Raw genomic sequence first — 12411 nt, forward strand, 5'->3', positions numbered from 1 at the left:
ATACTGGTTATTCTGGTTTCATTATATTACATTGTTAGAGTGAAGTACCTCATTAACAAAATACACATTATTAAAACCTGACACTTTAATGGAAATTACATGATCAATCTAATATGTTGAAGGACAGTATGTTGACTGATTATGGCTCTTGACTGCTTTGGCCTCTGGAGACCATTGGCTGTAGAGAATAAAGCAGAAAATGAAAAAAAATACTCAGTAAATGTATTTTCTTTTATTTCTAAGTTTTTTGGGTGATTGTCTTTATTGTGTTATCATTACATAAAATCGTAAATATTTTACCAGGCAAGGTGACATTTCTCTTTTTCTGTTGCTGCATATGACAAAGGCATGATAGAAATGCACTGAAATCTTTGGGAGAAGGATGACATTTTTTTTGCCTGAGTATCTTATCAGAATTGTCTGAATTTTTAGCTAATAGCTTATTGCCTTAGGGGAACTGGCATATGGTTTCTACTATGCCAGTAGCAAGTCTAGCTTTAGAGGACACTTTTGTTGATACAAATCTGGAATTATACTTGGTTTTACATTTTAGTTTTATGCATATTGTCAATTTCAAATGTTAATATAAATAAAACAGTTATTCTACTTAATATTTTGTCTATTTTTTGTCACTTCTGTTTTTAAATGTGGTGGTATCCCACAATCCTATCAAGGTAGGCAGAATTATACTATTAGGTACTCACATTTTATGCTAATTAGTATGCAGATATTTGGCCAGATGTTCATATATTGGATGAGTCTTTGTCTAGATTTTTGGTGCCTGCAGGTTGAGAGGTATGCTCATGCATTCTTAGTTTATTTTTTCCTCGTCCCCTCTTAGTTTCTAAGCTATGGTAATTAATCCAGTAGCTTATGCTATTGCGACAATGATCTGAATATTGAACATAGTACAACTGTGTAAGTAATCTTACCATGATTGTAGATGTTCTGATAGATCACTGTTACAGTAGCTGCTGCTCCCTCAAGCCCCCTTATTTTGGCTGCTTTTCCTTTTGCATTGTCAGGGTATGAATGTATATAACTGCGTATATAGTTTCCTGTTTGGTTTGTTTCCTAACATTATCATTTTAGGGAAAGTACTGAATTTTTTGGTACACCGTCTTTATATTACAGCTCTCTACGAGCTCCTGAAAGAGCGAGTGGAAGGCACCCTTAAACTTTGAAAACTGGACGTTTTTTGGAGAAGGACCCAAGTACCTTAGGCAACTGCAACAGTGATCTATTAGACTATCTACTGTTAAGTTAAGTTTACTTCCACAGCTGTACTTTCTGCACTGTTTGTAGCTACAAGTGAGTCCACCATCTCCGTTTGAAAGGAATTTTAGAGTATCATTTCTTGTGGAGCTGTTTAAAGCATTAATGTAGGAGTCAGAAGGAACCTAGCTAGAAATGAATTTGTCTCATGCCTTTGTTCCATAAAGTTCTGCCATGGAGAGTCTGGTAAGCATGTGTTTGTCCTTCAGATTCCTAAAACAGATGAAAAAGATGAACTGAAACAAAAGCAGTCAACTGAAGAGCAAGAAAGACAAAAAAGGGCAGAGGCGGCTGAAAGGTAAGTTGAATTACAAGAACATTTATGAAGGTATTTTTGAACATGCTGAATGTTGGGTCAAAACTAAGATGTTCATCGTGTTTCACTGTTGCAGTCATTACTCTTGGGTTATCCTGCTGGCAGGCTACCCGCAGTCGGCCAGAATTCCAAAGTCTAGGTCCAGCGTCGGTTGCTGTCGCCTCCTCCCTGATGTCAGTGCGCCATGGGTATAAAAGATGCAGCCGACGCCATTTTCTTCAGTCTTTCTTGCCGCGCGGTGCCCGAAGCAAAAGCAATTCGCAAGTGCCGGTCGGCCGACTCCTGAGATTTTCAAAGCTGCATTCCAGAGCCGAAGTCTTCATTAAAGCTAGGTACCCTGTTGGGGAAACGTTTTTCTTGCACCAGACCGTTGTCAGAAAAAGTTAACAATTGTATTTCTTGTGGGAAGCAAATACCTCATAAGGATTTTCACTCTTACTGTATTCCTTGCCTAGGCCCTGATCATAACGTTGCTAGCTGTTGGTTTTGTGCTAGATTCAATCAATGCACTATCAAGCGTCAGTTCGATTTTGCATTTCACTACTTTGGCCAAAGATTTAATTATATAATGCCGGCGGAACAGCTGACAACCGGAGTTTACAAAAAACACAAGGACAAGGATAGGCATCCAAGGTCCAAAACCGATGACGAAGCCTCTTTTAGGCCCGTGGCCGGTCCTCAGTGAGGTGCTTTTGCAGCCCCTGCCACAGGTCGTTACCGACTCCCACGTGGAGCCGACTGAGCCTCTGGAAACTCAAGGTATTGGACACGCGGAAATCAATCCCTCAGATGAGTCCGGAGCCGCTGAGCAGGCATCAGCTTCTGAGGGTGTCTTCAGACCTACACAACTATATAGTAAGCCATCCTCAGCTTCAAAGACTAAAGCAGCTCTAAAGACAAAGAAACAAGTACAGCATTCTCCTATTCAGACTTCCATGCCTAAAAAACAGATGCTCAAAATGGCCGAAGACCTAATTACTTTGATCAGGGGCTCCCATCCCCCTCCTGATAAGAGGCCTAGGCAAGAGACAGGGTATGACTCTTCTGATCAGGTATCTATTTCCTCTGATTCCTCTTCTGAACAGGATTACTCCATGCTTCCTTATGAGGATTCTGATGCTGAAGAATCCATTCCTTCAGCCTCTCCTCCTGAGGACTATTCCTTTGGGGAAACACTGCATACTATGAGGGAGCATTTCCACTGGGAGAGCCAAGAATATTCTGAGTCTAAGAAAAGGCTCAGAGACTTCCTGCTTCTTCCTCAGCATATACCTCTTGCCATTCCTCCTGTTCTAGACATTGTAGATGATGCATTTTCAGAGTCCGGACTGTCCCCTGACTCTTTACCTCCTGCACCTGCTAAGCCAGACAGATACCACAGGGTCCCAGATTTTCATAAATTCCTATATAAAAACCCCACTGCTAACCCAGAAACTATATCTCAGGGTCCCAAGGGGGTTAAGGCTTCCACTGCAAAAAAACCCTGTCTCCTCTGATAGGGATTCTAGGGCTCTAGACAGATGGGGGAAAAAGATATACACTTCTGCCACCCTGGCTGTAAGGGCTTTAAATTGTCAATTTCATATGCTTAAATATCAGCAATATTTAATGTCACTACTTAAACAGAAAATGTTGACAAATACTGACTTTTCAGAGAACAAGGAACTGCAGGATTTATTGCATGCAACTGAACAAGTGGGAAAGCATACTTTGCAATGTGGTTATGATTCACTGGAGGCCTCTTGCAGGGCCGCTGTTACAGGTTCTGTTATTAGAAGGCATGCTTGGTTAAAGGAACAAAATCTGCCTGATCATGTTAAAGCAAAATTATTAGATGCACCATTACAGCATGATACTTTGTTTGGTGCTAAAGCAGAAGAGGTGTTGAAAAAAATGGAGGATAAAGCAAAATCCATGCAGACAGTTAAGGATTTCTTACAGGTACAGCCACCCAGGTTTAGCAGGAACTGGCCTTCTAAAAATTGGTCCTTTCCAGTCACAGACAGACCACAAAGAGGCAGATACAGGTGTCCGAAAGACAGCCCCAAGGCTCATACAGGCCTAAACAATGGGGTGCTCCTACCTCCAAAAGCGGAGAAGACAAATCACAGCCTTACAGGAAACCGTCCCAATGACTTTCCTCTACCAGTTCCAAGCAGTTTTCTTTTGACAGTCCCCTTAGGGGGAAAACTAGCACTTTTTTCATCAAATTAGCAAATGGTTACCCAAGACAAATGGGTTCTGAACATAGTGTCCCAAGGCTACAGGTTCCATTTTCACACTCTACCAAGGTCAAAGGGCATGCCAGACCTGCCGCACAATCAATGGGTAGAGGCACAAAAACAAATTACAGCCCTCATGGACATGAGGGCCATTCAGCAAGTACCACAACAAGAGCAGGGGCAAGGATTTTACTCCAGACTTTTTCTAGTACCCAGGAAGGACAAAACCTGGAGACCAATTCTGGACCTGTCTATACTAAATACATTTCTGGAAGTTCCAAAATTCAAGATGTTGACTCTTCAGCAGCTACTGCCCATGCTGGCCAAGAGGGCTTGGCTAGTAACTTTGGACCTAAAAGAGGCATACCTGCATGTCCCAATCAGACAATCTTGCAGAAGATACCTCAGATTCATAGATGACTCAATGCATTACCAGTTCTCTGCACAGACCTTTGGCTTATCTACTGCAACCAGGGTCTTTACAAAATGCCTGGCACCAGTAATTGTGTTTTGCAGACAAAAAGGAATTCAAATTTATCCCTACTTGGATGACTGCCTAATTCAAGCAGAGAACAAAGACACTCTTCTAAAGCATCTGGCATTTGTAAAAATATTACTAATTGGCCTAGGGTACACAATAAAAGAAAAGAAATCAATACTAGTGCCCTCTCAAGAGATAATATTCCTGGGTGCAAGCCTTAATACAACTGCCCAGATGGCTTATCTGATGCCAGACAAGCAAAAACAATTGACTAGTTACTTCAAGAAATTGGCAACAAAAACCCACTTATCTGCAAGGAAAATCCTGCAGGCCTTGGGTTTCATGGCATCCTGCATTCTACTAATTCCATATGCCAGACTGCATATGAGGAAACTACAATGGTATCTGAAAAGTGTTTTGGACTCAGCATTGCCACAGCCTGGAGACAGTAATTGCACTCATTCCCTGCCTACAACAGGAGTTTCGATGGTGGGCAGAAGCCTGTCACCACAACAAGGGTCTGCCATTCAGTTTACCCACAGCCAGACAGACACTGACAACGGATACATCAGATTATGCCTGGGGGGCCCATATGGCAGGAAAATGTATTCAGGGCACATGGCCTGTAAACCAGATGCATCTTCACATCAATCAAAAAGAGATGCTAGCTGTTCAAAATGCCCTGACAGCTTTCAAAGACCTGCTTCATCCAGGACAATTACTGATAAAGACAGACAACACTACGGTCATGTGATACATAAGCAGGGAAGTACTCATTCCTACCCCCTTTGCAGACAAGCAATGACCTTATGGGACACAGCATTGGCCTTTCAAGTTCACCTGCAAGCATAATTCCTGCCAGGAAAAACAAATACTCTGGCAGATGAACTAGGCAGAAACCTCATGGATCCCCACAAATGGAAACTGGATCCATAAGTCTTCAGGATGATAATAAGGACATGGGGATGCCCAGACACAGATCTATTTGCCTCCCCTCACAACTGTCAATTGCAGAGATTTTGCACAAGGATTTACCTCAAGCAAGCATGGAAAGTGTACGCCCTATCATTCAGCTAGAAAAATCTAATAGTATATGCTTTTCCCCCACTACCTCTCCTTCCCAGAGTGCTCCTAAAGGTCAGACAAGAGAAGCCAAAAATTATTCTGATTGCACCAGACTGGCCATGCCAGCACTGGTACCCAATCCTGAAGAGCTTGTCTCAAGGTCCAGCATGGATATTGCCTCAAACATCTCACTTGCTGACCCAACAAAACAATCAGATCCTGCACAGCCAACTCAGGACCTTAAATATGGCAGCATGGCGGATAATGTAGCAATTCTGAACATTCCTCTTTCAAAAGCTGTTATGGATGTTATCTTGGAGGCCAGGAGGCCCAGTACCAGAAAATCTTATGCAGAAAAATGGAAGAGATTCTGTGCTTGGAACCAGGAACAAGGCATTGACATGTCAGTACCAAACATTCCTCAGATTTTACAATACCTGACTGAGATGCTGAACAAAGGCCTTTCTTTCTCATCAATTAAGATTCATGCTTCTGCCATTTCTGCACATTACAAGACGGAACCACCTATCTTTTCTCACCCTTTAATAAGGCAGTATCTCAGAGGGGCCAAAAACATTAGGCCTCCAAGGAGAGCACCGATTCCGGCCTGGGACCTCAATTTTGTTTTGGGCAAACTCACACTGCCTCCTTTCGAGCCAGTATCAACAGTGGATATTACATTCTTATCCTGGAAAACAGCTCTGCTCCTAGCCATTACATCTGCAAGGTGAGTCTCGGAGTTACAAGCACTCATGGCTGTGGAACCTTTCATCATTTTTCATCCAGACAGGGTTTCTCTGAGGACAAACCCTACATTTATGCCTAAGGTGGTGTCCAGTGTGGCCCTCAATCTAACCATTCACTTGCCTACCTTTTACCCAAATCCACAGAACAAGGGTGAGAAAATTCTGCATTCTTTGGACATACACAGGCAGTTACACTTCTACTTGGACAAAACTAAAGCTTTCAGAAAGACTGAGCAACTTTTAGTGTCATATGCTGCAGGATCACAAGAAAAGGCTATCTCAAAACAGACTGTTTCTAAATGGATAGGCCATTGCATCAGTTTCTGCTATTCTCAACATGGCAAATCAGTGCCTAAGGGCATTAGGCCTCATTCCACCAGAGCAGCAGCCACTTCAGCAGCCTTCCTCGGGGGAGTACCAACCAAAGAAATCTTAGAGGCTGCAACTTGGAGTTCAGTGCACACCTTTACAAAGCACTACCACTTGCCTCTCTACTCTAAGTCCAGAGCAGGCTTCGCCACTGCAGTTCTGCAGGGCCTCTTAGCCTCTCCTAATCCTATTTAGCCCAGCCACCCTTCCTCAGCTTTGGGATTCAACCCAAGAGTAATGACTGCAACAGTGAAACACGATGAACATAGTACAGTTGTGTACCTACCATAAATGTAGATGTTTGAGTGTATTCACTGTTGCAATCCAGGTTACCGACCCACCATCCCCCTTCTCTTTGCTTTGACTTATCTGCACTTCTCTATCCTATACAACCTTTTTGATGTATTTGCTTGTAGATGAAGGGAGTGTTATTTTTGTGTATGCATTTCTTATTGATATATTTTACAGCCTACCTATTTGGGGCACCTGACATCTGGGGCAAGAAAAACTGAAGAAAATGGCGTTGACTGCATCTTTTATACCCCTGGCGCACTGACGTCAGGGAGGAGGCGACAGCAACCGACGCCGGACCTATACTTTGAAATTCTGGCCGACTGTGGGTAGCCTACCAGCAGGATAACCCAAGAGTAATGACTGCAACAGTGAATACACTCAAACATGTACATTTATAGTAGGTACACAAATGTACTGTTTCTTTTAGAGAGTTTTAGTCTGTTTTTTATTGGTGCAGTTATCTGTATTATACTTTTAACTTAGCCTGTTGTTGGTAATGATGCACTTTGTGTTCTTTTAAACCTGAAATTAAAAAAAAAACACTGTAGACACTTACAGACAGCATTCTCTAACCGTCCTCATTTTGTTCTGCAACAATTGACATTTTTAGTTTCATGTATCTTATCTGTGTTCTCAGCACTAGTTTAACATTCATTTTACTAGAGAAAGAGATGAGTATATGTGTTTATTTTGCTTTAAAAGGAATATGACTGACTTTGGAAAGGAGTGATGTAGTTTCTAGAGTTCTTTGCTAAAAAAAAAAAAGACGACTCCAGATACTGTGTTTATGACCCATGAGTGCTGTTTTTTGTTGATTGTGTATTGTAGTATTTCACATTATTTCAAGGTATGCAAGCATGATGCTCTTTCTCTTCGTGTTTCACCTTGCCATCTGTCCTACTATTTCTCTCAGTTTTGCTTTCTTGTTTGCCTGGATTAAAACACTAACCTTATAATGCACTTTATTTCCCCTTCTTTCTTTCTTTCTCTTCTCAGTGAGAAGAGTGACTTTACGCCTCCCTCTGACAAACTCGAAGTACTGGGGTTACTGTTAGACCATGACAAACAAGAAGATGTTGAATTCTCTGAGGAAGATAGGAGTGCTGTACCTAGTTCACCCCAACACGAGCAGTCTCCCACCCCATCTGAGGAGGGGTAAGGCTGGTGCAGATAAGTTGCTTATTGAAATGCCCTATGAACTTTGTAGGGTTATATTTGAATGTTCTGTTTTAGAAAACCGTGAGTCTGTCTTAAGTAATGGAGTTTGATTTGGACCAAATTCAGCCTGTGCTGTTGTCATCAAGGTTGGAAATTTACAATGACAATTAATGTGCATGTTTTCCCTGATGTTTTCTTTTCATTTCTTTTGAAATCCTTAGTACCTGAGTAATCCTGTGAGTACCTTTCATGTCTGATAACATTCCTCAGTGTTGTTGGAATGCAAGAAGAAGCAGAGGGAAAGCCACTTATTAAAAGGTTGTAGAGCCCTTGTGAGTTGTTGAACTATCCCCAGAACTTTATAGCATGTTTCTGGTATCTTTTGTTAAGATTTCTTTATCATGTTGTGACAAAGTTGCATAAACGTGTTGTTTAATGTTTTTGTTGAGAGGAATATTGCCTCCAGTAGCCTTAACACAGGTAGAGCTTTACTTCACCTTCCACAATGTGGATGTGACCATTTGAAATTTGATTTAGAACTGTTTCACTGTCTGAATTCACTTTCCCATTCTCAGTAACTGTCCATTTATGTGTGTTGGACTAGTCTAGCATGTGTTGTGCATGTGTTGCCGCTTGTTAGTTGTATCGGTGTCTCATGTTTGCTTTAGTGTTTTTACTGTTTGAATTCTGCATATTATTTAACCAAATACTCTTTAACCAAACAGGTCAGTAGTGTAAATCAGTGTCAGTTGCACAACACACTTGTTTGGAGCTGGAAGACTAGAAGGCTGTGGGTTCTCTTCCCACTCCAGGTGATTAGACTGCTGACACTGCAGTGCAGATCAGCTTTCCTGAGTTTGTTACTCTTTAGATGACATGTTAAACCAATGTCCCATCTGCTTGAGGTGGTGGTAGCTCAGGTGAATACAAAATGCCCCACAAAACCTTTCAAGATGTGTAGGGAAAGTTTCCTGGTGCCTTAGCCAAATCTCCCCATAGTAGTAGAAGTGGCACCTCTGGTCTCCTCTGAAAAGAGGCCACTAGCCTTGTGGGACTAACTCAGTCAACAAAGGATAGATAGATAGATAGATAGATAGATAGATAGATAGATAGATAGATAGATAGATAGATAGATATGCAAGCATTACTGCACATCACATTTTCAAACATGTATTCACTGAATCCTTTTAGATTACAAATGCTAGGTTGAAGGAGTAGTGGCTGAGGCACATTGCCAAAACAAAAGTAAATGTTTCTTTAATATTATTTCATCTGTGCCTACCAGCAGTTTAGCTTTCCATTGCTCCTTATTTCACCATCATCATGATGGAAGCCATTCATGGTGCAGCCATATATTTCTAACCACCAACAAGCTGACAGTACATAAGGCAAACGGAGGTTTTCGGTTTAAAAAATGAAGTCTAGATTACTACTACGTTTAAGACACTTTTAATATTTAAAAAAACATGAATCATCTAAGCACTTTTATCCCCTTTTGTTATGAGCATGTGCTCCTACCTACACCCCATTTAGACTGCTGTGCAGATGCAGCTTGGCAGGGTTAAACAAATGTCCACCATCTGCTCTCAGTCTCTCTCTGTCACCAGTAGCTGTTGGCATTGCAGTGGGCCAGGCCGTCCCTCTCCCCCCAGGATCAGCATTCTGGCTTTAGCTGCAAGCTGCTACCCTTCCTCATCAACTCATTCTGTGGTTGTCTTAGCCATAGTCTTAGGACTTTATTCCTTTGTGCTTTGGAGCCAAATGCAAGTACACATATGTTAATTAGAAGGAAAGCCCCTTAAACCTCCATTTCATCAGGAGACTTCCTCTACTTAAACTCCACAGTTGCTATACATTAGAGTTAGTATGGCTATCAAAGCTGTCAGGGAAAGGGACTTGTACATTTAGTCATATTTGCATTAGTGCCTTGTACAGGCTTACACTTCAACAATTACTAGGCAGTCTGAAGGTAGTCATTCAGACCCTATGTTGTACTGTGAATGAAAATTAATCACACCCAATACCAGTACAGCTAGACTTATCTGGTTGTAGTCTTGGACTTAGTCCAAAAAATGTCCTTTTGTACTCACAGAAAAATGTATGAAATGGTAGCGTTTTTTCAGTGATTGGTATCTCAAGCCAAAATGTCACCAGGGACCTGTCTTGTGCTTCTGGGTCATATGTCTGCAAGTATCCTAATAGTGCTCAACACCAGACTTCACATGAAGAAACCTTCAGCATTACCTGCACAGTTTGTGGGATCAGACAACAGACCTGTCCCTTAGATCCTGCTGATGGTAAAGGAACTGGACTGGTGATAGGTGAATCTAAGCAGACCTTTCTTATCTCTACCATTAGAATTCATGATGAGAGATGCTTCTGGCCATGCCTGGGATACTTGTATTCATGATCTCTTAGCCCAAGGAAGTTGGTGCTTGTGCAGGGGTGCACATCAGACTGAAAGAAATGTTAGAGGTACTCCCTTCATTGCAGGTATTTAAAATCAGTCTGCCTCAGGAGTAATTAAGTAAACATCAGGAAATCAGTGGCCATTTGGTACATAAACTACAAGAGGGATGAAAGTTGTATCTCTTTTGTGGGATAGCATAGCAGATTTGGGAACTGGTGGTACCTGGGGATCACCAGTTATAGGCTTCCCATATGCCTGGCACAGTCAGGCTTGTGGCAAACAGTATACGCCAGGTAGTTCACCTACAGCATGCATGTCACCTTCTTCCCTAAGTCTCTTGGAATCCAATCTGTGCTTGGAGATGATCAGTGAAGGTTGTGTTTGCCTGTCTAAAGAATGCTGAGATGTGTAACTTTTAAGCCAAGTTCAATAATGTTTCATCATGACCTTGGGGGGAAATATCTGCTTTAAGTGTTACCCTGGTTCCTTTGTTTCACATGATGATACAAAAATAGCAATACCTCTGTTTTGACCAAGAAAAAGTTTTTTCCACTCAAATACATAGCATCACACTTCATCTAACTTCTACTTAGGAAAGACTTCTGTTCCAGTATCAGGGTAAAATCCTACATCCACTTAGTCTTCACAGTTTACTGCTTGCATATTACAGATGTTCATCGTGCTACCCTGCTGCAGTCATCACACTTGGGTTATCCTGTCGTCAGGCGGTCCCGCAGTCGGCCGGATTTCCAAAGTCTTGGTCCGACGTCGGTTGCTGTCGCCTCATCCCTGACGTCAGTGTGCCAGGGGTACATATACTGCAACCGACGCCATTTTCTTCAGTCTTTCTTGCCGCGTGGTGCCCGAAGCAGAAGCAGTTCGCAAGTGCCGGTCGGCCGACTCCTGAGATTTTCGTATTCGAATTTCAGACCGAAGTCTTCTATAAAGCTAAGTACCCCGTTGGGGAAACTTTTCTTGCCTCAGACCAATGTCAGAAAAAGTTAACAATTGTATTTCTTGTGGGAAGCAAATACCTCATAAGGATTTTCATTCTTATTGCATACCTTGCCTAGGCCCTGATCACGACGTCACTTCTTGTCGTTTTTGTGCTAGATTTAATAAACGTACTATTAAAAGACGATTTGATTTCGCACGACACTTTTTTGGCAGAAAATTTAATTATAACATGCCGTCGGAGCTACCGACTACTGGCGTGCACAAAAAGCGCAGGGATAAGGATCGACAGCCCAGGCCTAAACCCGATTCCGAGGCCTCGGTTGATCCGGTCTCCGGTTATCAATGAGGCTCCGACGCAGCCTCTGACTACCGCAGTTCAGGAACCCGAGACCGCTACGGATATTTTGACGGAATGTACTAGGCCGACGCAGCCTTTTACTTCAGGCCCTACCGACGACTTACCTTCCAAGGACGTCGGTACATCTGAAACGCCATCGCCTTCTGAAGGTGTTTTCAGACCGACGACTCTTACAGTCAAAACGTTTTCCAAATCGAAGACTCCTTCCAAATCGAAAAAGGCTTCACTTCAGTCTCCTGTTCAAGGCCCTATGCCTAAGAAACAGATGCTCAAGATGGCTGAAGATTTGATTACTCTTATCAGAGGTTCTCAGCCTCCTCCTGACAAAAGGCCTAGACAAGAGGAAGAATCTGCTTCCTCTGAACAACTGTCTATTTCTTCGGATTCCTCTGAGGACCAAGACTATTCCTTCTCTCCTTATGGAGATTCTGATGCTGAGGACTCTATTCCCTCAGCTTCCCTCAGAAGATTACTCTTTTGGGGAAACTTTACACACTATGAGGGAACATTTTCACTGGGAAGGTCAGGATTACTCTGATTCCAAGAAAAGGCTCAGAGAGTTTCTTTTACTCCCCCAGCACAGGCCTCTAGCCATCCCTCCTGTTTTGGACATTGTGGATGATGTCTATTTAGAATCCAGTTTCAACCCTGACTCTCTGCCTCCTGCCCCGGCTAAGCCTGACAGATACTACAGAGTACCTGATTCCCACAAATTTCTTTACAAAAGCCCAGTAGCTGACCCAGAGACTATCTCCCAGCG

At 42.4% G+C, this 12411-nt stretch overlaps 1 protein-coding gene across 6 annotated transcripts in view; it reads left to right on the forward strand.

The window, feature by feature from the left end:
* Window positions 1–12411, forward strand: part of CEP164 (centrosomal protein 164) — a 1424585-nt gene that overhangs the window by 523818 nt on the left and 888356 nt on the right. For 5 of the 6 annotated variants that reach the window (XM_044080950.1, XM_044080952.1, XM_044080951.1 and 2 more), the window contains 2 exons: window positions 1485–1573; window positions 7765–7923. In XM_044080950.1, the coding sequence (XP_043936885.1) occupies window positions 1485–1573; window positions 7765–7923 (248 nt within the window). The remainder of the gene's footprint in view (window positions 1–1484; window positions 1574–7764; window positions 7924–12411) is intronic. The other variant, XM_044080954.1, reaches the window with a different exon arrangement.

The sequence above is a fragment of the Protopterus annectens genome, chromosome 8.part0, assembly GCF_019279795.1.
Source record: "Protopterus annectens isolate FY-2018-M chromosome 8.part0, PAN1.0, whole genome shotgun sequence".
In the NCBI taxonomy this organism is placed as follows: Eukaryota; Metazoa; Chordata; order Ceratodontiformes; family Protopteridae; genus Protopterus; species Protopterus annectens.